This window comes from Ambystoma mexicanum, chromosome 4q, assembly GCF_040938575.1.
Source record: "Ambystoma mexicanum isolate Mex_15411 chromosome 4q, UKY_AmexF1_1, whole genome shotgun sequence".
NCBI classification, from domain to species: Eukaryota; Metazoa; Chordata; class Amphibia; order Caudata; family Ambystomatidae; genus Ambystoma; species Ambystoma mexicanum.
The window spans coordinates 1,230,548,985-1,230,576,739 of NC_090928.1; the positions used below are offsets into that span (position 1 = coordinate 1,230,548,985).

Consider the following 27,755-nt stretch of genomic DNA (forward strand, 5'->3'; position numbering starts at 1 on the left):
CTCCATCCCTAAATGTGTACTGTAAGTCATTTCTTTTCGAAATTGACATCCCTGTTCTTCAAATAAATACAAATACATTGGGCTCATTACGAGTCCGGCGGTAAGCATGCCGGTACTACCGGCAGGTTGCCGTCTGACCTGTAATGAGTTACCAGCGCCAGACTTGCCGGTAATACCAATGGGGAACACAGAAGCACAGGCACCGTTAATAACGGTGCTGATGCTTCCGTGATGATCAAAGTACTGTGGTCACTGTGTCCGGTACAGTCCTACCTGTGAGGCAGAGCGGTTCCGGCATGCAGACCTGCAATATGCCGGTCAGGAAACAGTGCCTATAAGCTTACCGGTACCATTGTTTCCAGACCGGCAGGCTCAGAATGAGCCCCATTGTATGTCGCAAAGCATTAAAAACCCCATAGTTACAAGACATGACCTTCAGATCATGGGATGGGCCAGAGAAATGCCACTCCTCCCCACACACCCATCACCAAGTCTAGATACTCCAAGGCTACAGAGTATGGATTCATTGTGCCCTGACCTAGCGTTTGGCTGATCAATGGGGGTAAAATGTTCCCAGGGAGGACGCTAAAGTGCTCATCAGATAAATGTTTCCTATTCGTCCAATACGGAAGCAAGCACATTGGCTGAAGCCTTTTCCTTCGCACGATGCTTGGCAAATGAAGTGATGTGTCAGTGAAGGTGACAAATGTTTCGCATCTCTACTGATGCACAAAGCAAAAACATGTGCATAAGATATCCACGCAGAAGAGGAATTGGCGACTCTTGTGTACGGATCTAGGGAATGGGTGGGAAAAGAGCGGTATTTTGTTATTTCTCCCAGTAAAGAGGTTTTCACATTTCCTGTATGGCCGATCCTTGAGACTTACAAGAAATAAAGCGACCTGTCAAATTTCTTGCACCCGCACAAAGTTATTGTAAACCGGGTGCTTCAAAACTAGGATTTTATCTCAAAATGATCTATGGTGTTCTAGCTGAAAGGTAATGGTCCTGGGAACATGCATGGACCTGATCACTGGGTCATAGGTCGATGTGAGGTCCATAGATACCATATTGAAAAGGAAGATGGTTTGAGGAGGTGACTCACCGCTGATTTTTGGCCCAAGAGGTTAGATGGCGGGCGTCCATTCTGCATGCCATCCACCACTTCCGGCTCGGTGTGGTCGATCTGTGGAGAAAGAGAGAAAGAACCATTAGGCTTTAAAGTAAAATTTCATGCACACCCGCCCGGTCTATATTAAAATAAATCCCCACCCGGTGCAATGTTCGCTTTATGCTCAAAACGCCTGTACTACATTCAATTTCTTGCATGATCAGAAAACTAGGTTTTTATAAATACCACTGTTGCCGCCACTAACCAGAGGAGTACGCGGCCAACCTCCGGGCTTGACCTGCTCCAGCATCGTCGCGTTATAGCACTTAAAATGATCAATCAATTTTCCTCCTCGGTTTACGATAAGTGAATGGGGATTATTTAATTCAAATCTAATCCATGCATCATTTTATGAGCAGAACACATTAGTTTTGCGAAAGCAGTGGGATAACGAGCTACAGTCCCACTGCTTCTACCTCAGGGGTACCGGAAACATGAGCCATTGGATGAATTTCTACTCATGAGAGACTGGGGTATTTCCAATTATGGTGACCTCACACTTATGACTATTTACTAAAGCCCAGCCAGAGACGATATAAGTTTTAACATTTCAGAGAACATTATACTGAATGAGCCTGGTCATTTTATTTGTTGGATATTGAAATTGTCCTTTAGTCTAAGCATCAAATATTCATATTCTGGCTGAAACTTTGTCTGGGAAACTGATCATTTATCGGCCATATCGGCACGGTATGCCTGTACCTGCGAGGTCGACTGAACAACTGACACTAGGAGAGGCGGCTAACAAAAGCCAATGACTAGAAACTAAGGTTATAAGGCTAATAGCGCTTGGGACAGAAAAACCTCCATAAACAAGGGGGAAGCTTCTGTTACTATTATCGTCGCTGTAGGAGCACCGGCTGAGGGGAGGGTGAGTGGAGCCTCAAAGGGAGGGGGCCACATGAGGAAGCGCTGCTGGTACTGAAAAGGAGCCATGGCAAGTGCAAACACGGACAGGAAGTAAGTGATTGTTGGATTCCTACAATATTGGCGCTTGGTTTTGGAGAAAATTCCTATGTTGTGTTGGATCCAAGTTTGTTAAGAAAAGTAGTCCACTAGTTATGGATTCGTGCCATTACGCCTTTATCATCACAGTGGGTGCCCAACATTCGCTTGCTTGGGGCACATGGGCACTGCCCTAACGGATTCCTCCAACCGGCAGCTTTGACATCGCACCCATATCAGGACAAGTTCAGCACGGTAGCTACATGTGCCTGGTGCTCTCACCCTTGCACTAAATCACCGACAGGAAGTGCACGTGGCCATCCGGTTGCTCAGAACGGAATAGTGGTACACGTTTGTTTTGCCACTGTTCCGATCAACGTAATTGGTTGTGATGTAGCTACAAGCCACATTTTTTACCTTGCAGGGCCTATATATATTTTATGGGGATTTCCCCATCTAACCAACCACAGAGGCACATGATTAGAAAGCGGGCTTCTTGCTCTGCAACTGATTTCACAATAACCAATGTCAAGCACGAAGTGGACGTCATTTCACTCCTTGGGGGTGTAATGGATTTAGTTGTGGATCCTCCCCCCGACACCCTGAACAAAATCTCAGGTCGACATAGGTTCCCCCATGGGGTCATCGAATGTACAGAAAGTCCATCGAAACAGTCACTGGAGCGACCGTGGCTCATTGGCCATCTTCTGGCTACTACTTCCACGAATGGGTTAAAGCATGTAGCTCCAGCAGCCCAGACATTTGTGCCACTGAGTCCAAACAGAATTGGCGCCAGTATAGCGCATGGTGAGCCAAAGGCTGTGGGTGGCGTTTGACCATGATTATACGACTGCAAACTGGTGGCGGAGGTCCCGGACACACCATATATTGGCACACAGACCAGATCTGCATGCGCAGAGAAAGTAGAAGGGATCGCAAGACGTTCCGGTTGATATTTTAACTGATAGCTAGAAATTGGGCTAATATGATGAATGGTTTGGGAAATTTTTGAAACATCGACGGTTGACCTGCCACGGTGCAGTCACAGAAATAAATATACTGCTCTGCGAGGCAACATCCGAACGGTGGGATTCTCAGGTCCCTCATGGGAAGATGCTTGATGCAAACTCTCCCAATGGGGTCATTTCTGAGAGAACTTTACCTAGAGCGGCGTCTGCAACCTTTGGCTCGACAGATGTTTTGGGCCACAACTTCCATCACCTCTAATCAGTACAGTCAATGGTGAGGGAACATGGGAGTTGTGGTCCAACTCATCTGGAGAACCAAATTTTTACAGACCCAAGACCTGGAGGGATCCGGGGCTTAGGAGGGGAATCAGTCTACAGTTTTGATCACAATGGCATTCCAGTAGCACTAATATAATTGCAGCTGCAATTGCAGCCGACCTACTAGACTTCTTCACTCTGCCCGATCTACATGGAAATGATCTTGTGTTATTTCGGTACTGATTTGCAAGATCCTAAACATTCACAATGATTTAAATCCCTCCTTGAGTCTGTTTCGAGAGGTTTTCCAAATTTAAACTTGGACAAACAGGCAGAGGGGGATTCAACCGGCTCTCAGCTACAATTTGGATTTTGGAGTGTGAGGACGATTGCGAATAGCTTTTTGCTGCACACGGCATTCTGGGGTCCCCAAAGGTGGGCTCTTTTATATATTGCTGCTTTATGGACTCGAGAGCTGATTTCAACCTAGACGGAAACCTAGCTTATCTGACCAAGGACCCTGTAGATATTGAGTTCATTACATATAGAGGAGACCTGGGCCAGAGAAGTACCCGGAATTGCTCTGGTGCTCTATTCACAGACGACGAACTGTATTCACGCCCATGTTATTTAGAGGGGCAAGACTATGCAGCTGTATTGATGTCTGTGGACGATACCTTCTGCATAGACCTCATCTGAATAGACTAGATCAGGAAGATAACGCCTTTGAACTACTTATGTACATCCAATAGTCTCAACCTGAATAAACCTCCTGTCCTGGTCTTTCGTCACACTAATGAACCATGAAATCTGGGGTCAGGCAAGTTCTGGGTTGTGTCTCAGATAACCAAGATGGGAGTTTGCAAGTGCTTCAATATTCTGGCCATGCCAGTACGCCTCTTCCGTAAAAGCAGCCGAACCTCTTACGCTGGCCCTGCTTGCATGTAATGGCCATTGCTTAGGTCTAATGAATCCTGCCCACCAAAGACACTGGTGAAAGTAAAACTGTATTCCCGCTACTCTAAGACGGATAGTTGTGGGGTGTAGAGGCATGCCGCTGGCGCTGTAATACTGTATTTCACAACCACTGCCAGTGTGAGCAGTTAGGCGTGACGTAATTATAGATCCCTTGTTCCCCTTTTCTATGGGATTACTTTGACCACTTGTCCCAGGCAGACCCAGAGGTGATGACATAATAGTGTTATGCCTCATTCTGTTGGCAAGACAGAGACAAGGCCTGCTTTATGTCGCGCAATGGAACCTCTGAGCAACATGTAACTGTTGTGTGGTCGTACTCTACAAATATTATCAAGTGGAATATAGTAGCCACTTAGGAAACAGTTACTCATTGTAGTGATTACTGTACTCCTAGTCCAGGGTCTCCTTTCCTCCATACTCATGGGTGGGATCAGTATGGGGGAGGGGTCATAGGAGTAGGTTTATGTTTCCGCTGTTCTGTGTTTTGTTACCGCTCCCCAGCAGCTGACTTCCGCATTACATTTGAATTTTTCTGCAGTGTTACGTTAATTCTTTTTTATACTGCACGAGTCAGCATCGCAGTGGTCTAACACTGAGGATTGTCCCAAAAGTGGATTATTGTGCCGCTGCGAGGTGTATCACACCAGTTTAAACTCGCATGAAAGATCTGTAAAGGTAAGAAAGGGATCGAAGGGTTGGGACGGAGTCTGATAGTTTGCCTTCCTGTCGAGTCCGCGTAGAATGATCAAGGTATCATGAGATCAAAGAAGGGCAAATGCTTAATGCCCCAGCAAGTGAGTGTATGTATACCTGTGTCCGTCCTTTCCAATCTTAGCAATTACTTTGCACACAAATTAAGACCTGCTTGTTTGCACGTACGAGGACTATCAAGAAAAGGGTTAACAAGTTATCCGATTCGTTTCGTTTAGTAATGCAACTCTGCTCCTTTTTGTAGACCGCAATGGCCAACACGTGAAGACCAATTTTTAAAATAGGTGGAACTGGCGCCATAATGGAGGAAACACAGACTACAATGGGTGATGTGGGGTTGCAGTGGGCAGATGCTGGATGTCTCGACAGCGTCGGGCTGCATTCTGGGATATGGGGGCCGCATTGGTTTATGCCACCACTGAAATGTATGAGAAGCAAGCACTGCAATGACAGGATGCACTGGCTGTGATAGGTTGACGGTACCGTTGGCAATGAGAAGAATACTGTGGTTGCAGTAGACGATATGGCGGTTTCGATGGGCAGTGTATAACAAGCGACGGGCAAGTGATGCGGGCTGCTATGGTAATACCCGGCAGGCACGGTGCTGTTGGTGAAGAGGTGGGTATACCAGGAAACTCAGTGTGAGCTGATGTGGGTTAAACGAAGACTGCAATTGATGATGGTCGCTAGCAGTCTTGAGTGGACTGCAAGGCAAGGACTGTTGGCAGTCCTTACTAGATTTGATAGAAGGCCATACACTCACAAATGCCACTGCACACAAATGCCAGTGCTAGCAAATACCCAAAGAGCCAGCTGTCAACCACCAGCTGGATCCTCCCACCTTACCTTGTAATTGTGAGCGCTGAGATATTTGAAGTGTCCAAAGCAGACATGACATAGGCAGATCACGATGGTTATCACAAGCACCACGAAGGTGAACATTGACGTGGGAGCCAGGAACCCTAGGGTGGAAGGAGCAGAGGTGGAAACAAAAACAAGTTGGGTTAGGGTCTCAGGTTCAGGCTGTAGATCATTGAGTGACTCACAGGGAAACACACATGACGAATAAGATGTGTGGACTGCTTCCCAGTGACACACACATGATGATGGTGATGTGTGGAGTGCCCCCAACCCCACCCGCCTCTCTCCAGAGAAACAAACATGATGTGATGGTATGGAGTGCCCACCTTAAGAGAAACAAACAAACATGTGATGGTGCGGCGTTCCCCCCTCAAGAGAAACAAACATGATGAGCAAGATGCATGGAGTGACCACCAGATGAACATGACCAACAGACTAACATGATGAAGTTTGTGTGAAGAGACCTCTCTCCTCCTGCCCCAATGACACCAGCATGGTGAGGGTGATGTGCAGAGCGCGGTGAGCATTCCCCTGGTAGCCAGAGGAGTCACAGGTGTGTGCCCAACAATGCTGCTCCCACCTGCCATCTACACCTACAACCGGCGAGAAGAGAGCCTGTGCACACCCCAAATATGTGTAGTGTTCCGAATGTGCACTGTGCAATAATAACCATCTGCAATGCACCCGTGTGGAACCAGAGTCAATGAACACCAATAATTCTAGAACGTGCTCCTCACAGAATGGCCGTGCAGAAGAACTTGGTGCCCATACAGGTATCCGAGCTCTGCTATGCATAGGAGGGCAAGGGAATCCAGACAGAGAGCAAGAAGGGGCTGCCCGGTCTGAGGAAAACCCTGGATTAACGGAAGCTTGCTGATCTACCGCTCACCGGATCTGTGAAGGACTTGCTGCACTGGATATTCCCTACCGAACTCAGATCCTCAGCCGGAGGCAGAAAAGGAGATAGAGACGGGCCATGCCGATGAGTCTGGAACTTCAAGGACTGGTCAATCAAACGGTATGCAGTGATTCCATCCACCACATTTCCTTTGTGATCTTCCACTCTTCTTGGCAGTCGAAGTAGAAGACCACAAGCTAAATGTTGTCGATGGAATCTGGTCAAACCAAATGAAACAATGTTGGTAGTGTCAACCCATCCCAGCTTCCCCCTTAGTCCCAGGGTGGTGGTGAGAGCAGTAGAGGTCTGCGATCTGTGCATGGGTACTCTAGACATGATGCATAAGACAGTCACCCCTGAAAGGTTGACAGCCACTTGGATGGTTGCGAGAAAGGGAAGATTATTAAGGTCACGCAGGTAAAAGTGAGCCGACTGAGGTCTGCTGATGCAAGGTGCCAACGTTCAGCAGGACCCAGGCTGAGGTTGCCCACTTTTGATCGGTGGCGTACGAACACATTTTGCATCTCGTAATTTTAGTAGCCTCCAACAGGCCCTTTTGTCCCTCACCCAACAGAGGGTTGAGAAAATGGACTTCAGAAAGCATCTATGACACCCTTCCCATGGCACTTAACACTATTAGCTTTTTTCTGCAGGAGAATCAGAAGGGTGGAGTTGGGCACCCGCAAGGACCTGTCGCAGGTGAAGCACTATGCAACAACCGCCACATAGCTGCTGTAACTTGCCCAGAATATGCGCTGCTCATAGGACATCACCATAAAACACCAGCAATAGATCGTTAACCATAATAGCAAAACATTATATACTCCCAGACTGGATTTTTAAGTTACAAGCATGTGTGTGTTGCTATCACAAGTCCTGTTAGCAGCTGCCTGCACTGGAGAATCACATGTGAGGTTCCATACATGAAGGTTAGACATAAGAGCCGAGAAGTGTGCTTGGGTTCCATTGCCAAGTGAAAGGTCCATTAAAACAGTTGCCAATGCATCAAGGTGGATTACACAGGGGGGATGACGGCAAATGTATGAAGATCCTCCATTCTCCGACACCTGGTTTTACGCTAGCATGCACCAAGCGTGAAATGACACTGCTGGTCAGACCAGATGAAACCCTCTTTGAAGAACGATGCATGGCTAGCTGTGGGTGTGATTGGAGACTAGTGCACCCTCAAACCTTCACTCACTTCCAGAGATCTAGCAGGGTGTGATGGATGCCACAAACGAGGACGTCAGAACGTGGCACCAGGGGAGATTAGTAGCAGTAGAACAAGTGGATGAGAAAGCTATGGAATGCACTGGAAGACCCTTGCCCTGATATTGCTGTGGTGTGTTGTGCAAAGCAGATTTGTATAGGCCTACAGTTAAAATTGGATGAATGGCCGTTGCGCAAGGAGCTTCATTTAAATTCCTGCACTCAGCCTGCAGGCTCGGAACTCACCCAAATAAGGTGAAGGGTCTATTATTCCCTCTGCATTTGTACTGAGAAGGATGCCCACTCAGTGAGGCGGAAGGTGGTCCTGTAATCCTAGTCCATGAAAAGCAATCTTGAGATAAGACTGAACTGATGCACGCTCACAACAGTGTGAGCACAAGTACTTCTGTCCTACCCATGTGTGCTGGTACCACCAGGATGCCAGATCAAGAGCCACATACACAATCTGGTCATGGTGTCACTCTATGGAGACACAAACACATCACAGACATGGTGCACAGGAAGTGTGGGTGGTTGGGAAGGCACTAACACAGATCTCACACTTGCTCTTTGAACAGTGCCCGCTCTTATGCTGGCTCTGCTGTCTTGGTAGTTCAGTTCAAATGATATGGACAAGCTCCCCACTGCAGAAGCTTTGCGATGGTCCAGGCACGAGTCCTATTCTCTGAGCCCTGGTGCATGATCACCCACGTATGTCATGCCTCCTCAGCACTGGCATTATACATGCTTAAAGCCCCAGAACAACATGTGCAGGGTCTGAGAACATAAAGCACCCTCAAAATTAGCCATCAACCCTTGGTGTAACACCTAAAGGCCATGGAAAAAGGCTGTCCTACTATCGAGGGGTGTTCAAAACCCGAACAGTATCAGCAAAGATTCAGATCAACTTTCCCTACGCACAGCAGGGCAGTAACGTCAAACATTTTTACAGCTCACCCCAGACTTTAATAACACCCTTCAGAGACAGAATTCTGGCACTCAAATCACTTTCATCACACTAGCATCCAATCCTGGGCACTCACCTGTCCTCATTGTGGAGAAGAACAGCAGCCAGAAGAGGCAGAGGATGGGTGCCGCCACCACCTGGTTCACCGCCCCAGAGTGGATCTTCTTGTCCAGCTTGGCAGGCAGGTAAGCGTAGTAAAGGTTGTACCTATCGACCAGGTGTTTCAGCAGCATGTACATCAGTCCTGGGAGGGAGGGAGGGAGGAGAGCAGAGCAGAGCAGAGGGTCAGTCAGTGATCAGCAGCCTCCATGTTTCAACTTTGGGCACAGGAAGAAAGGCGAAGTCAGGACAGCTGGAGGAAGCGCGTGCAAGAGTCGAATGAAATTGAGTAAAGGACCCACAAGCTGGGCTTGAAATTGGTGCAAGCCTTGGTACATCAGCAGGAACAGAGCCATGGGATGAGGAGAACCAGTGGGTGTTTGGGTGTGGTGGTGACCCCATGCCTCCTTAGACAGTGTTTATCTATTTCCGAAGAGACAAGAATGAGCAATGAGAGTGTACATTTCTTGAGAGATGTCTGGTGAGAGAAAAGCTGCACAGGAGTGGTTGCATTCGTATAGATTCATCCAATCAAGGTTTGGCGCAACTCACATTGGACTTGGTGTGGCTTAAGTAATTCACATACATAGGATGAGCCCAGGGTGCTGTGATGAGAACAGGCACCCTGCGTCCCGCGCGGAGCCACTGAGGGCCTATATAGAAGATGAGTTAAGTGTTTACTGGGCAGGGTGAGATGAAGGTGCAGTGTTGGACACTGCAGAGAAGAGAAGCCCCAGTACCATTGTCAGTATGTGCAGGCTGGAGTTTGAAGGTACCTAATATGACCCTTCAGCAGGGCACAATCACCTGGAGAGGGTCTAGGCCCTCCGAGGTACGTACAAAAAGCATATAAACATCTTCAGAATCACCAGTCTATTGATCGTATTTAGTCTCCAGCTTTGGCATTGCTCTCTCGGGCCTTTTGGACGCATGTGCTCCCCCACTCCTGCTGGCAGGTGGGTCTATGAATGTATTCCCCTTTCTGTCAAGAGCATCCTGGATACTTCCAAGCCTCTGCCCATCAAGTCTCATCTCATGACCCCTTTGCTACAACACGCTCTCCTGATCTGCTGTATTCACACTCTCTAGTAATAGGTTCTGTGGAGAGTAAGCCAATTGGCGTTAATACACGCTTGGAATTTGCTCCAGCAAATGCAAGCATGTCTGCAGCCGAGGGGTCCGATATTGTGTTTTTGAGTTCTTAGTCTCTCTTTTCTTGGGTTTTTAGAATCGAGCATGGTCTGCGGTCAGCAGATGGGAGAGCACCTTGTGTGCATGACTCTGACCACGGCACTGAAGTGTGCATGCAATGGTCAGGGTGTTGTGGATCATAAGATCTTGGTCGTTCCCACTTTGCACCTTCTCTGGATTGTCCCTAATTCATGATATGATAGGATATTTATAACGCGCTTAATATCCAGAGGTTTCCAAGCGCGGACCCGGGAATCAAACCTGTGTTGCTCCGTGTCGTCTTGTTTCCAAGGCGAGAAAGTTTCTCTTGAGGTATCCTCCCATGACATACGTATCCTTTGGAAGATACGGCCTCCAGAGCTGGGCATAATGCTCAAAGCGAGAACTCAAATAGTATTCAGTAGCGAAGCCTCACCCCGCACGCACACACAAACAACCCCCAAACCCCCCCACACTGCCTTCACACACCGCTAGAAAACTTACTTAAGACATGATAATCGCAAGACGGTGCTCCTCTGCAATGGCTCCCCTCTTCTAGCCCAGGACTATGTGGTTTCAAACCCCAAGTGCAGGACTCAGCAGTTGGCTGCACTGAATCTACGCGTCAACCCAATAACATCTCTGACCTGTATCAGAAGACACCTGTAAGGGTCAGCCTTGCAAAGTATTCCTTTGCATTCTGGGGCACTTAAATGCCTGAGAAGCTACTTACGTCCTCCCACCGCGACACCCAAGACTGACATGCAGTCTCTGAAAATGGGCTGTGCTTTAAAGGGTATTGGGGACACTTATACAGCACAACCATCCCTCTATTCGAAGTACAACCATGGAAGGACACAGCCGCTTAGGCCTCAGAACATCTATCACAAGCCAACAACCCCAGCCCAATGGTCCTAAAAGACACTGGCCCTCATTACGACCCTGGCGGAATTCGCGGTGCTAAATGCACCGCGGAGCACGGCGGAAAGCTGCCGATAGCGCCATGGGGGTTGGCGGATTTTCCACCCCATGCCGACCTTGGCGGAGCGGTAAATCCCCAATCCCCATTTTGCCCTTCCCCATTCCCATTCTTGCCCCATAGGGTATAATGGGAGTGGGGAAGGCGTTAATTACGCCACCGTAAAGTACGGTGGCGTAATTAACAACGAGGTCCCTTAGCGCCATGGATTTCTCCGCCCGGTAAAACCAGGCGGAGAAAGGCTCCATGGCGCTACGGGAACTCGTAGTAGGGCGGACGGGTCCGCCACGATTACCGCTGGCGGTAACCCACTCCGCCAGGGTCGTAATGAGGGCCACTGGGATGGCCCATGCAGTGCAGGGGGCCAATGCTTATCTATTTCACAGGGTGGATGGGATTTCAGGGAACCCGCAACAGATTTTGCAGGAGGGGGATAGAATGTTGTGCCACCACACACCTAACATATTTACCTCTCCAAAACAATTTGGCTCTGTGTTCTTTGCTCGCTCTCTTTTTTCTGCTTGTTCGTGGTCTTCTCTGCTCTCAGTACTGACTGTCCCCTTCCTCATCAGTCTGCTTTCTCTCTCTCTTTCACCTTCTGAAGACTCTTTCTGGGTTGTCTGATCTCTCTGGTTCCTGCCCCTGTCTCTCACTCTCTCTAGATTCTCATCAGCAAGTGTCTGTCACTTAGGATGCAGAAAGTGTGTCATCAAGGCAAGATGGATAAAGTCAGTGTCTCAAAATAACCAAGGTATAAATACTGGAACGATAACTAAGTGTAAATAAAAGAGACACATCCTTACGAAGCACTCATCTCCGGTCATGTTATAAGCGCTCCTGGACAGTGGCGCGTAAAGCTTCACGGACGTGTCCAAGATCTTCTATCGCAGTGCACAACAGTCAGACAGTACTTAAAAGTAGTATCTAGCTTCATCATGAAGCCCCCACATTTCTGAGACATTAAACACAAGCGTTGCCCGGCTCAATGGCATTCATTTTATCAACCTCAAGAGGATGAAAAGTTGAGGCGCTCCTGCCAGGATTTGCAGTTCACATACAGCTCTCTGAGGCTAATCCGTAACCCATTCAGTAACCATACCTTCTGCCAGCAGCTAAGATTCAATCAATGCTTCTAAAGCCTGGGGACCAGGAGACTCCTCGCCAGCTGGGTTTTCTCCCATTACTTACACTTAAGAGGTTAACACATTTTTAGAAATCACAGGCACTAGGGGACATGTAGGCATCTATGGTGAAGTGGACATCAATCGACAGCAAAAGCATTGCGATGCCCACCCTAGCCAGATGGACCTACCAAAGGGGACGATGATGGGGCAGGTGATGCTGTAAGTCATGACGACGGTGAAGATGCACATCATCCACGCATACGCTGCACCGAACTGGAACTCATACGCTTGGTGCTGTAAGAGAGAGAAAAAGGGAGGACATCACCTTTAAGGCTTTGACCGACCTGACCGAGCTCAAGATGGGGCACTGAGTGTCCGCTGTGCGGGTGTGCTTGGTGGACAGAGGAATGTGGCAATAACGGGGAACGCAAACAAATTCTCAAGGTGTCTCGAAACTCACAATTAGTAATGCCTCTTTTATATGGTTGATATCCGAGGCACACACCCAAAGAGGAGCACCTGTTGCAGAACTTCTAAAGGGACAATGCCCCAGTGAACATGTCCTTTATAGTAATGCACAGCTCCCTATTTGAACTGCAGCTCGCGTAGGCACGGCGCATGTCAAGCTCACTTAGCACTGTGACAATGCCACAAATACAATCGCTAAGCCGAAAAATCAACCCCCAAGACCTACTCTCAGACATGTCTTCGTGGCAGGGCACATTACTACGAGCCCTACTCATGGACCTTCAGGCTTCAAACTCTTCACAGCAAGATTAACCACTAAGACCAAAAAAAAGTCAATGCCAACAGATCTCCAAAGAAAGGTGATCAGAGATACCAATGTATAGAGGATAACTAATCATTTAGATTTCTCCATTGAAGAGTAATTTCATAAATCAATGAAATCAAGAACTAATGACCTATCTCCACTGTGAAGTAAAATGCACACCCAGAGTCATAAAGTAATTTATCAGATTGAACGAGGCGTCTCTTGAACACTGGCATACTCAGCCACCGGATTAAAAGAACCAATAAGCGGGACAGAGCTCCCCGGAAAACAACCAATCACAGGGCTATTTTACACAATAACTAATCGCAGATCTAAACATGATCGCAGGGGAGAACCATAAATACATGAATATTTGATCACCAAGATAATGGCTTATATAAGAGCTGATCCCCCCATGCTAAATTACAGATTCATTTGAGCAATCATGTACCAGATCAGTGGAGGAACAGAGCCATATGGGACAGGGGTCAGAAGGACAAATCCACCTGCCAGATAGGTCCAAGTATATAGCTAGAGACATCACCCTGCGGTATTCAGATCGACAGCAGAACACCTAGTGTACAGGCGCGTTATAAATGATTTATCATATCATATACATCTGGTGAACCACGAAAGAATGCATCGTCCTGATATGAAGCACCAGAGAAGAACCCGCCTTGCTCCCAAGACATCAGCACAGAGCACAACATCCTGAGATACGGCTGTGCCCATCCTAAGAAAAAGCCTCACTGAAGAACAGGTTCTCATGAAAAGCAGTTTCACCTCAGACAACGTCATTCTGAGATGCAGTTCAACAGAACACACTTTTCTGACATTTAGCACAACAGCAGGACACACTTGTGAGTTATAGCTCAACAGCAGGACACACTTGTGAGTTATAGCTCAAGAGCACCCTCACACCCTCCAGAAATGTAGCTCTATAGCGGAATACACCAGTCTGCTTTAGATCTCAACACACCATACACCCCCCCCGAGGTATAGCTCAACTGAACACGCCCTTCTGGGTTACGGCTCAATAGCAGAACATACCCTTTTGAGATCTACCTCAACAGCAGAACAGCAGAGTACTCCCTTCTGAGTTTTAGCTCAACAGAGCACACCCTTCTGAGCTAGAGTGCCATGGCAGAACAAACCATTCTCATTTATAGCTCAATAGCCGAACATACCCATTTGAGAAATAGAACACCGCCTTCTGATATACAACATCAAAGAAACGCAGGATGACCTGAGACATAATTCCACAGAAGAATGTGTTCCCTAGAGATACAGGTCAGTGAAACCTATCCTCCTTGGCTTCAAGCACTAAGATGTCTACCGGAGCGGTGGTCCCACCGAGGAGCATCTCTGCCGGCACTAGACCACCATAGAACACATCCTTGCAAGGTACAGCTCTGAGCAACCTATCATTCTGTGGAACATCCGCACAAAATACCTCCTCTGAACATGGAGTTCCATAGAACATTTCCTAGAGTGCTTCCTGGGCTAGGGATCGACAGAAAATCAGATCATCTTGAGAAGTAACTGCACAGAAAAACACACTCTCTTGGGTTGAAATTCCATGGAGCCCACGTCCTAATGTGAAAATAAAATGTACAGGGATATAGCATCATGGAGGGACAGCTTCGCAGAAAAGCACATCCCCTTGGGTACAGCATCATAAGGCACACATCCTCCTGAGGTATAGCTGCACAGAAACACCACGCTCCTGAGCTAAGGCTCCACAAAAGACCACATCTTCCAAATGTACAGCACCACTGAAGAAAGCATGGTCCTGAGAGACCGCTCCACTGAAAAATCCACCCTCCCAAGGTACAGCTCTACAGAAGAGCACATCTTCCAAATGTACAGCACCACTGAAGAGGGCATGGTCCTGAGAGATTGCTCCACTGAAAAATCCACCCTCCCAAGGTACAGCTCTGCAGAAGAACACATCTTCCCATCATACATCTCAGCTTAAGAACAGCCCCCAGAAGACAGCTCCACAGAACACACCCTACTGACATACAGCTCCACAAAAACCCAGAAGTCCGAAGGGATACAGCTCTACAGAATACTATCCCCCGATTCACAGCTAAGCATGAGAACACATTCTCTTGAGATAAGCTTCCAGAGATTAACTCGTTAACAAGACACAGCTCTATATGGAGACAGCTCCACAGAACACACGCTACTGACCTACAGCTCCACAAAAAACCCAAAAAAGCAAAGAGATACAGCTCTATATATGAAGACAACCCCGAGATACAGCTCCACAGGAAATGATTAAAGGCCAAGAAGATGTCTTGCTCCTTAAATCTACTCGCAGCACCTACAGAAATGACTAATAATTAGCATTGAATACCAGTCTGAGACATAACTTTCAGTGTACATAGTTATGTAAATAAAACTAGAATGATAAATGTTGAGAGCTACCTAGGGAATTGAGGTGCAGAGCCTTAACTGTTTGAAGGTTCACCAAGAGGCATGCACAATGGAACACATCACTTCAAATATTGGTGGTTCCACTCACTATCCATGCATCACACAATATTAGTTTGTCATTTGATCTGATAGGTTTTCTCTGTGTTACCACTCTCCCTCCATGTTACTCCCTCCCCGGGGTCCCCAGGGGTTTACAATCCATAGAGGCAGAGGTGCCACCCAAACATACTCGCTTGACGTTCTTCCTTTCGGCAGCCGACCGGGCCAGGGTGAGCCGGATCATGTACATCAACAATCCAGGAATGCGCAGCAGGTCCATGGCATTACCGATGAAAGCCGACGCAATGACATAGTTCACAAAAAATGCGCCGTTATCCGGAAGGAACACACACCTGGACGGTAAGAGGGGTCACAATGTAGGTGGGGAGGGGGAAGAGAGGGAGAAGGAACAAAAGTGAAATGAAGGAACAGGATGCAGGGACGTGTGCTTGCAACTATCGCATTAGGACAGACATTTCTACTTTTAAACACAATTGACCACCTTGATATCGGATATAGATTGATATGGTCATCGGCCCGCTATCGAGTAGCGGCATTGTCCTCAAAAGGTATTGAGGACAAAAGACAGCAATAACCTTGAAGGCAGTATCACATGGTGCACCGTAAAAAAGAAAACACTTAAAAAGGATCCGCTGCCACCATCTCATACTGGACAGATAATGCAAGTAACCAGAAAATTAAGTTATAGAGACACAAAGTGTCCCTACCGCACTTCACAGAAGGGGATGGTTGGGTGCTCGGAAAAACAAAGATTAAAATGTTACCATGCACTATGAACAAAGTTCTCATGCTCTGATGGCCATGGGGACTGATCAGTGCCCCCAAAAGAGATGAGCTTGGTACGTTAAGTGAAGCAAAAGTCCTGACTTGCCTCTAAAAGTCAGGAAAGGTCAAACACAATCGCAAAAAATAGGGTGTTCTCATTGATGTATATGGAGGGAAAGCCGCAAAAAAGAAAAATGCCCAACCTCTCAGCCCAAATTATATAAGGCGTGTGGTTTTATTTTTTTTTTAGATCACCTGGTTTGTTAATGTAATACTTCCTATATGGTAGCCTGACTGTCTTGTTCAAATGAAAGTCAAATACAATTCCTATAAAATGTTGTAAACAGTTCATCCACTAGAAACTGTGGATTTGTTTGCCCCCATTTTCAGACCCCCTAAATAGCATTGTTTAAAACAAGCTGCACTGCCCCTAGAAAAGGAACAAGAGCAAGAAGAAGAACAAGAGCTGCCACTATGAAGGTTTTCCAAGCGACAGGGAGAGAGGAGGGACAGACGTCTGCTTTGACCTTTCCTCACTGCACATATGAGCAGCAAGGATGCCAAAATGGCACAGGTGTGTTATACAAGACCACTTATAGCGTCTTCTTAGAATAATTACTCTTAGCAAATGCTTACACTGGACAAAAGATAATGAAAGATTACATTGTAGTGTTTTTTTTTAAACTGTGGGGCATGCTTATTTTAGAGATATTGTATTATTCTGTTTGCAATTAATTATTTTAAACAAATTGGGCCTCATTATGACCCAGGCGGAAAACCATGGTCCTAGTAGCACCATGGTCCATGCCGGTGACTTACTGACTCCGCCATGGTGAAATGGGGAAATACCACCCCATTACAAGGTTGGCGGGGCGGTAATTCCCCCTTCCTCCATGGCCCTTCCACATTCACATTTTTGCCCCATAGGGCTCAATGGGAATGGGGAAGGCGCTAAGTACGGTACCGTACTTAGCACCAAGGCCCCTTTGCGGGTCCCTACTTTAACGGCTGGTGTAGACCAGCCATTAAGGTCGGGTCCCGCAAAGGGACCTCGTAATCAGGGGCTAATGGGTTAACTGCGCTGCAGCCTTTTACAGCGCCGTTAACCCATTAGCGCCAGGGTCGTAATGAGGCCCATTGAAACAAGAATCGATCATTAGTTTACTGGAAAGCTCATCCCATCGGTTTTGATATTGCAATGATCACGATCAGTGCGAGATGATCTCGTCTTCAGTCTTTCCCGAATTCTGTCCATCACTGGCGATCTGACCAGAGATGTGGTTGCTTTTACATACTGTATGTGTTACTAAACGTACCTAGACTGAACGAAATTCTAGGCCCCTTTGCGTTTGGTGTCATACAAAACCGAAGTGTAATCTTGAAACCTCTTGGCGAGGCGCCTTCAGCTCTATGACGTAACCGGACTTAATACCATCTACTTGGCTCTGGTTGTGGGCCTCTTCTCTTTTCCTCTCCGATTATATGCATACGTTCAAGGACGCGGTTCAGATGCTCAACCTCAATGTTTTCAGTAGACACATTCTTCAGTTGAACTCTAGTAATTGGATGAATCGCTGCCTTCTCCGCGGTCGGCACTGGCAATGCAATTCTGTTGGGCCTTTACAAATCCACACTTGCCCACACTGACCGCCATCTTTCATGCTGCAGCTGGATGGCTCTCCAGGGCCAGAAAATTAGACCACATCACTGTGCAGTTCTTCAATGAACTGCACAGGTGCTCCTAGACAGGAGGAGTCTTTTTAAAGGTCATCTGCCCTACACCTAAGGCCATTCACGTCAACCATCCGAAACACTATCTCAGGTGGATCAGGGAGCCTGCAGAGCCAAGATCAATTCAGCACTGAGATCAGAGTTCAGAAGAAGCTCCAATTGAAACGCTTCCTCGCAATGGGAGTTACGCGATCTGCACGAAACAACTCCAGAAACAAGAACTCCTCTCAATCTGAAAATCTCTGAAGACTTGATTGTGGGTGTCAGGTTTTTTGCTAAAAACTTGCTTCAATGTTTCGGCTTTCTGCTGTAGTTGAGGGCTAAATGATGCTGTTCATTTTGGGCAAAGTTATTTGCAACATTGTCATAAGATGTTTTCATTTGGTTTGGATATACTGACTAAAAATGTAGTGTCTCGTTTTATTGGAACACTGCTGCTTTTTGTTATGCCTTGTTCACTCGGTTTGTTCTCTCTGTTTAAAAATGTGATTAGCGTCCGGGGCAAGCGCTGCAGTCAATTAGGTTACTCAGATCACTGACTGAATCTCACAATATAACCCTGCTTTCCAAACAAGCTGGACGCTGCTTTCACCCATCCGCCATCTTCCCCTCAGCTCCTCTTCCCTCTATTGTCTGTCTCTACCTCTGCCAATGAAGCCCCTGCCCCCTTCCACACATCTTTTTTGTTGTGGTGGGCACCACCGCTGAGCCGCTCCAGCATGTCTGACTAACTCGTCCCGCTGCCTGGATCCAACCGTCATTATCTGTAGTGGGGACACCTAAATTACTCAGAAGTCAGCTGGCCTTGGGGCTCGAGATAGCACAGACTCTCTCGTCGTGGGACTGTGGTCTCGCCCCCTTTCTGATTCTGCTGCATTTCATTGGAGAGCGGGTCCTGCTCCGTCATGCCTGGTGACACTTGCAGAGGTATCTTCAATTGCATCTTCCGCCTGCTGCATCCTCAAAGTCCTGTCCAATTATGGCTATGGAAGCAAGCGGAGGTCCTTCATCGCTCGATTCCTTGGGTCTAGCACAGTGGTTTACTTAAATATCTGTGAACCCGAGAAATTGGAGGTTCAACTTAGCCAGATCCAAACCAGACACCAAAAGTGATCCCCGCAGCTGCCACTCAAGGACAAGATCTGCAGCAAAACTGGAAGAACATTGGTCTCAAACAGCCCTCACTTACCTGGCATCGTTGGCTTCGTGATTCGAGGTTCAAGGGGCTGGGATACACACCTACTTTAGAGTCCTTCCTGTCCTGGTTTTATGTACGTATGTAAAGTCCACTCGTGCAGCAATCTGAGCCTGACCTCTGGTGGTGGAACCGGAGTCTGGTTGTCATGTCTGGGGTCTTCCTGGAGTCTAGTTATCTGGTTGTCTGGGGTCTTTCTGGAGTCTGGTTATCCTGTCAGGGGTCTTCCTGGATGATCAGGAAAGGCTGCTGCACTTTCAGTACCCAGGAAACCTAACTTGCCTGTGAAACAAACCTATTGCACGAACCCTAGAGCTACCTCTGCATCAAGCCCTTTTTTCTCTAAAGGAGAACTGCGATTACTTTTGGAAAGTATCTTAAGAGTAATCTAACCTGAGTTACTTACTGTGGACATTATAAACTCTTGATGCTACAAACAAGGGAAGGAGGGAAGTGGTGGGGGGGAAGGATGTTTTGGGATAGCCTGAGTTCATGTCACTCCTTTTATGTGGACCATCATTTTGCAAAAGGGAGTAGATATATATGTTTTAACGTGGTGTGATAATCGAGTTCTGTTTCCAAGTCAAATTTGGAGAATTGTACATGTATTGTTGGATGCATTAGCGGGCTTGAGTGCTCTGCAATCCCAAATGCTTATTTGCCCAGGAATCTATTGCTTTTAACGATCTTTTGTTGCATTTTACTCAATGCATAAATGTTGCTAAGTAAACAGACATTTTTTAACTTATCTCTGTCGATAATCTATTCCTTGTCAAGCGCTTGCGTTTGTTAATTGTACTTTACACCAAACCCTCCTCTCAAGTCCTAGCCTAACTGCCCATCCTCATTACCAAGAGAAAGTAAAGGCTTTTGGGCCAAACACTTGAAGGTCCACCAATGTTGGCTTGTTAGAAGCCTTCAACAGTACCAATTCTGAAAAACCACCTGACAGGTGAAAAGGAACAAGAAATACCTTTGCATTGGGTTAGGCTAGAGAAGCTGAGAGGTAACAGAGGAGAAATCAGTGTTACAACAAAACAAGGCTTGGGCGGGGATGCCCAAATCTGTACAGCTTTCCCGGGGATACTGCTTCTGGGCCAGAGATATCAAGGCTCCCCGCACCAGAGATGTTAAAAGGGAAATCACTTACTCAAAGCGGATCGCAGCTTCAGCCAAGAACTTCTTATCAAACAGCCAGCGGAAAAAGAGGTCCAGGCTAGAGAATGGAACATGGACAGGTGAAAGAAAGATAGAGGTTCATTAGAATAATCCAACTCGATCACTACAACACAGAACGTCTGGCCAATTAATTTTTTTAAGAAACTTCCCTTTAAAAAAAATGCTTATAGCCGTCAATCAATCTTGGAAGGACATCCCACTAAAAGGAAAATACCAACTTTGTTTTGCTAGTTTTCATGATGAAACTGGTCTATTCTTCAGGCAGTGCCACGATGTCTGAGAACGTTAGTTTCCTCACCACACAGTTCACGGTTGTGAGAAACTGCACGAGGGGTCCTTCAGTGCCAATGCCCCGCCCGCCTTCCATGTGACTAATTAAATTATGGGAGCAGAACATAATTCTTTTGACCTTTAGAAGAAAGTGAGGTTGGCCCATCCCTTCAGGAGCTATTTCAGTGCATTGAACTTGGCAACTGGCATTTGAATGCAAGTCTTCTAATCCCAAATTCAACAGCATAGCGACTATGGGAAACCCACAAATATCCCAGGAACGCATGCAGAACCCTCTTAATCCCTACTGAAAGACCTTCCAACAGCTGTGCCATTCCAGATTCCCCATCTCCTGGTAGAACCACATCCTGTATCTGCTGGAGATTATTATGGTGGTGGAACTCAAGTAATGGTGGTAGCCTAAACAGGTGGCACCGATATGTTGTGGGCTCTGAGCCACAGAGAGCATAGGCACTGAAATATGGAAGAGCATAAATATAAGAACGCAGGTAGAGATTATGAAAAGCATAATTTCTGGAGCAGACAAAACAGGGGGGTCATACAATGTGCGGTTCAAAGCATGCACACAAGGACAAAACAGTTCCCCTCCACATCACGCTGTTCCATTCCATCAAAGCAGACTGAATTGCTCTGTAGGTACCACTCAATCTTTCTAACTCCTCCTGGCGCCCCTACCCACTCTCTGGTGGTTTATGTTATCACCACAGTGTCAGACAAGAGCTGTTTTCGGATGGCAAATGTGGGATTTCAGGTGGGTAGATCTGCTCGCCCGTTGGTCTTTACATGGCGCATGGACGGCAGCACCTGGTGAACATGGGCACTCGGACTGCGGTCTAGCCCCTGCCTAGGCGTCTAGATTGGCCTACCACTCTTCTGTTCGACTGCTGTTGCAGCCCTTTGGATGTTCTTGTATTTCATCATGCTGAATTTTATTTTCACAGTTGTTTTGTTCTTCCTGTTAATGTTTTTTTAATCTTATCCTTTCATTATTTTGTACTTATTCCACAGCACAAAGTGACCCATGGGTGACCCTACACTATGCGAATAATACAATCAGATCATTCATATAAAACCAACTGCTGAAAATAAGAGGGGGATGCACAATTAGGTCTTGTAGAGCTGAGCAAGGTTACATGTCCACTAGTGGGGATAAACACATCAGATTTGATGGACAGCAAAGGACACCAGGCACCCGGAGGTTGGAACAATGCATAGAAGTGGTATTGTAATGAATGCTAAGATGCTGTAATACCAGCCTTACCCTGTGCACAGGCCATACATTACCTGCTCAGTCCCAACGATGGCAGCAGGAGGACCATGAAGATGAGGAATGTGTAACACTTGTGCATTGTTGTTCTGTTCTCACCAGACCTATTGAGAGGAGAAAAAAGCAAGAGCCCGACATCATGAAACTGCCTGCAAGGTCACATCACCCGATACCAAAATGCATGTTGTCCATCGAATACCTCGTACATAAAGCTTCCCGTTAAGATTCTGTTCCCATGCGTAAGTGTAATCTCGGACCTTGTACAGAAAGCTCCCTGTGAAAGCCGAGATCTTATAGAAGAATCCTACAGCAAGATCCAAATTCTATAGACCTCCCTCCCTGCGAGATCCTCAACCACCTAGCTCCCTTTGAGATCTGAGTTGATATACACGAAACTCCCAGCTAGATCCTATCCTCATATGACCAAATACTGGCATGATCCGCCACACCCTCTTCAAGGGCGATCACTGCAAAGAGCCAACTCCATACAAAATCCGTGACCTCACACCAAACTTCCTGAAGATTTGTTACCTCTCACTTTCCTCATACACCAACACACATCTGAAAGAATCCTGCCTTTTTGTATGGTTCAATTCACCAGGAAATCCCGGCCTAAGCAGTTAATTCCCTGCACGATCACCAACCTATATAACAGGTTTCCTGACGGCTTTGGATACACAGCAAAAAGCAGAGCGACAGGCTTCAGAGCAGGTCCTACAAGACTGTCTGGCTAGCGATGGGACCTGACGCTGCCCTACCCAATCATGTGGGGAACGGTTTTATAAACACATAATGTCCGTATTAACCGCAAACCATTACATCCAATAATAAACATGGGTCTGTGGTATCATACGATTTTTGTACTACATGTAACTGTGATAATGGAGATGAGAGTTTGGGCGGGTCGGACCACTCCCCCACATGTTCCCAATCATGAACGGAAGTATACACTGAGAAAGGTTCAGTAAACTGTTAGTAAACACCAATTACCATGCAGCCACCATAAGAGTAGAATAGGTTGCGCTACACAAGCAGGGCGGGAAGTAGCGTGCATTCACATAAGTAAGATAGTATGTAGAATACCCAGACAGGGTTATCCAAGTAGAATACAGATGGGCAAGCAGGCAGAGGTTAAAGCATACACAGGCGGGGGACAATGAATGGCGACATGCAAGACGCGAATAACACTAACATGGCGGTGAAAGAACCAAAGTACCGCCATTACTCAGACCAAGCCCTACAAGGCCTCAATTTTGAAATACTGCATCCTGGCATAAAATTGATTAACACAGCATTCTAGGCCTCAAAGGGTTCAGACAGCATCCCCAAGCACCAAGGTCAGTGCGCTGAGGTGAGTTCGGCTTAGAAGCTGAAACCGCACCAGATAGCGTTTCCCAGGGCACACATCATGCAATTATTAAGTTCATTAGTTCAGTTTGCAGCAGTGAGTACACAGTGCCCCAATGCCCCAAGTGATCGCCGAAGGAAAGCGCACACACGTTAGAAGAGCAGAAAAAACAATTATATATATATATGTGTATATATATATATATATATATATATATATATATATATAAAAAACAAAGTCATGTATGTTTGTGGGTTTGTATGTGGCGTTCTTGGGGACGTAAAGCCTCATGAACGGTGAGGTCTGGTGTCATGAATTTTGGATGGAATATTCTTTATTTCATTGCCGAATTAATGCAACGATTTCTGGCTCGATAGGACATCTCGTTCCAGAGGTAATTAATCTTTTTGTGTTTTTGGCTTTGTTTTTCGGCATTACGTTTTGTGGTGTTACACCGCCATCTTCACGTAATTTGTAGAAAGTGCTCATCATCGCACATCGGAGCTGAAACATGATCAACAGCTGATTAATTTCGATTGCAAAATTTTGTAAAGGACAGGTACTTCACCCTCATGACATCAAATGGAATTTTGCTACAATTTGAAGATGACCTAGATGAAAGAGTTGATTTGAATCAGGTTCCATGTTGAACAAAAAGACTTCTTTCTTCTGTATGATCTCCTTTCATTAATGCTTTAATCCCACAAATATATTTTTACAGAAATGCCACGAAAAAAAGAGCAGTTTTTAATCCCACCCGAATCAAAACAAAACATTGAAAGCTGAAACAAGATCAACATTGTGAAGAAGGTATATCTCAAGACCATGAAGCTGATAGAATTCAACATGCTTTTCAGACAGAACAATGAAAGTTCTCAAGAACCTGAAGCAAGATTTACTAATCCGAGAATATGTGCTGCTAAAAAACAAAGCAACAAAACTGCTGGAGAAACTGAAAAACAACTTGCTGTAAAGAGAATTAGTGCTACTGAACAACGAAGAAATGAAAGTGCTCAAGAACCTGAAGCAAGGTTTACGAATACGAGAATATGTGCTGCTAAAAAACAAAGCAACAAAACTGCTGGAGAAACTGAAATACAACTTGCTGTTAAGAGAATTAATGCTACTGAACAACAAACTAATGAAACTGCTGAAGAAACTGTAGTGAGACTGAGAATGGACATCCTGGGCGAAGACGGATACTTAGGCTAGTAAATAGATGAAATTGAGCTCTGAACAGTGGTCCTCTACCACGTGACCAAAAACAATGGTTATTGATTCCAGGCCCATTAGATAGTGCTACTACTTACAAGGAGAGGAAACGCGGTATTCTACTGTCTAATCACAATTAGCAGTGTATACTTTGTCTATATCCGGCAGGATAGTAGTCAATGTATAAGGAGAAAAAGTTATAAAGCAGGTACTAGAGAGGTGTCAAGCATTAACACTCTTAGTAAAACACTAGGAGGGACCAGTGAAAGTTAAAAAGTCAGTATCAAATTTTAATAACGAAAAAAATCGTAAAATTTAAAACATCCAATTAAATAGATTGGTCAAAAAATACAGAAATTGTCACTTCCAATGTACAAAACAACAATAGGGAATACGTAGTAGGCTCGGATGGCCAGTTTAATACGATGTTACAGAAAAAATACGAACACTGAGGGTACTTGTCAAGCAAATAGTATGGTACCCAACCAGGCATGGATAAATGTGTCATAAGTTTTACTCTCTGTTTACAGTACAGAGATGTGTCTCGACATGTTTCTGTTCCTTTAAAACAAAGTGTGGAACATTCACCAGGAGGAAATTAATTTACAGCATAGCCTATTTAACAATTGGAGTGGTAAACAATACAACTAAAGTATCATAGCACCTGCAAAAGATAAAAACAACAGACATCAAAGGGTTAGCTAATCAATAACTAGATACTTTGGCAAGTTCAAAAAATGAGCTAGGCACCATATCAAGGGGAATAATTACCTATCCGGGTGCCAGTGGGGGCTCTCTACTTAGATTAGTACTTGTAGGGAGGCGACCATCGCGGCCCTACAAGAAATAAAGAATAATCTACAGCAAAAGTTTCTGCTGAAATGAAAAAGCCTCAGAGTACACACAACACAGCAGCAAATATCGGGAAAGGGACACCCTGTAGGTGTCTTTAAGTAAAAGCATCTCATAGTGAGAGAGGGGGGAACCGTTAACAGTAAGTCCCACCAATATACAAAGAAAAAAAGAAACCGGCAGAGAGTGAGCGGGGCCTGCATCGCAAGAAACACGTGAAACAAGTGACCAAGCCAAGTCTGTGTAGGGCCACCAGGCGGGGACCTAACGGCAGTGACAATCCCTTATTAAGTGTGCAATAGTATGGTGATCGATGGGACCGGAGCACTACTATCCGCCCAGGTGAACAAAACTCGGGGAAAAGAATCCCGCGGTGGAAGGCGTGTCAGTGATCACAAGTAAAAGGAATACATTACCTTAGTAAGCCATAGATGTAGTAACGGGGGACGAATCACCGCAATCCGCACTAAAAAATAAAAATTGAGAAAAAACGGTATGATCAGGGTTAAAAAATGATCGACCCTGCATCAAAGGATAAGGTGATGCAAAGGAGAGCGAGAAGCATCTCGCAAGCGCAGAATCACTTACCAAATGAGGAGGAGTGCACGGCGGGCAAGTCTACCGCATTCGTAAGATCAAACAGAATGTATCCAGTGGCTGCGCGATGCGGCCGATGCAGGCTGGTAGTCAAGGGTAACCCTGGGAGTCCTACTATGTTTGTTCGACCGAAGAAGGGTGCTGTGAATAGGTAAAGCCCGGCGGCCATCTTGGAATGAAGTGGCAGATAGTGTATAACGGGCACGAAGTATACCAGGGTGAGTTAGTGGAGAAAACCCGTGATATGAGAAAGGACAAGGATCCTAACAGAAGGAGGCTCTTAAAAAAAGGGGGGGGCTAGGGAAAACTCGGGGTGAGCGAGATAACTGACCAATGAGCTCCAGAGTGATACAACCACAGTGGAAGAGTTGCCTGTAGGTACATCGTAAATAGATACTCCATATGTCATAATGAACGAAGAGATATTACAAGGGAAAACTAAATATTATGCCAATCGATCGACTCATTGAGCCCTTTAACATCACTATGTAGGGTAAAGATCATCTTTTGTTCCATTTTCAACAGTTTCTTTTCACGTGCTGTGTTATTCGTTCCTTTCAGGGCCAGGAGGACCGTCCAAGTGAAGTCCTCATATTTGTGTTTCAGGAGATTGAAGTGTTTCACAAGCAGAGCATTCTCAGTTCTGTTCTTCAAACAGCTCTGATGTTCCATTATGCGTGTTTTTACTTTTCTGACAGTTTTGCTGACATAATGCAATCCACATATACAGGTAATCATATATACCACAAAATCGGTATTACAATTAGTGAGGTTCTTTTGGGTCCAGCGTTTTGAGAGGCCAACATGAACTTCTTTAGTTCTAGCAGTTAATTTGCAGACGCCACATGTGCCGCAGCGATAATGCCCAGTGGCTTCTGGGAGACCCCAAAAGGTGGTCAATTTAGGTTCCGGAATATTGACCGATTTCAGTTTGCTATTACTAACTATATTGCCAATGGTGGTGCTTCTTTTATAAGCAAAAATAGGCATAGAGATAGCTTGAGTAGCCGTTCTGAAAATTTTCCAGTTTTTCTTTATGATGTTGTTGGTTTCAAAACTCTGGTCCGTAAAGGTGTTCACACAGACAAAACGATCCTGTTTTGGTTTTGTTGGCTTGGGTTCTAACAGGGCTTCCTGATTATTATTAAATGCCCTTTTGGCTGATTTTTTTATTAACTTTTTGGGGTAGCCTCTTTGTCTGAGCTTTTTACTGAGTGTGGAAGCTTCAACTTCGTAGGTTTCTTTATCAGAACTATTCCGCTTAAGACGGAGAAATTGGCCAAAGGGGAGGTTGTCACGTAAATGTTTGATGTGGTGGCTAGAATAATCCAGAAGGGAATTCTTATCTGTCGGTTTATGACAAGGTTTTATTTTCAAAACCCCATTGAGGGGGAATATGGTAAGGTCCAGAAAGTTAGTAAACTCATTACTAGAAGTCATCGTGAATTGTAGATGGGGATTGAGACCATTTACCCAGGTAAAGAAATTGTTGGCGTCGTCCTGTGTTCCCTTCCACAATACCAAAATGTCATCGATGTAGCGACTCCATTTGGTGATGTTGTTGCTGAAGGCATTGCAGTTGTTATAAATATGTGATTTCTCGAAAGTTTCAACATATAGATTAGCCACGATCGGAGCCATGGTGGCACCCATAGCTGTACCCTCGGTTTGTTGATAAAATTTTCCGTTTAGATTAGATAGTGCAC

At 45.9% G+C, this 27,755-nt stretch overlaps 1 protein-coding gene across 4 annotated transcripts in view; it reads right to left on the reverse strand.

Moving 5' to 3' along the window:
* Positions 1-27,755, reverse strand: part of TMEM63B (transmembrane protein 63B) — a 506,581-nt gene that overhangs the window by 5,801 nt on the left and 473,025 nt on the right. For all 4 annotated transcript variants that reach the window (XM_069608789.1, XM_069608792.1, XM_069608790.1 and 1 more), the window contains 7 exons: positions 22,058-22,144; positions 20,454-20,519; positions 15,782-15,944; positions 12,527-12,632; positions 9,043-9,210; positions 5,878-5,993; positions 1,106-1,186 (listed from right to left, as the gene is read on the reverse strand). In XM_069608789.1, the coding sequence (XP_069464890.1) occupies positions 1,106-1,186; positions 5,878-5,993; positions 9,043-9,210; positions 12,527-12,632; positions 15,782-15,944; positions 20,454-20,519; positions 22,058-22,144 (787 nt within the window). The remainder of the gene's footprint in view (positions 1-1,105; positions 1,187-5,877; positions 5,994-9,042; positions 9,211-12,526; positions 12,633-15,781; positions 15,945-20,453; positions 20,520-22,057; positions 22,145-27,755) is intronic.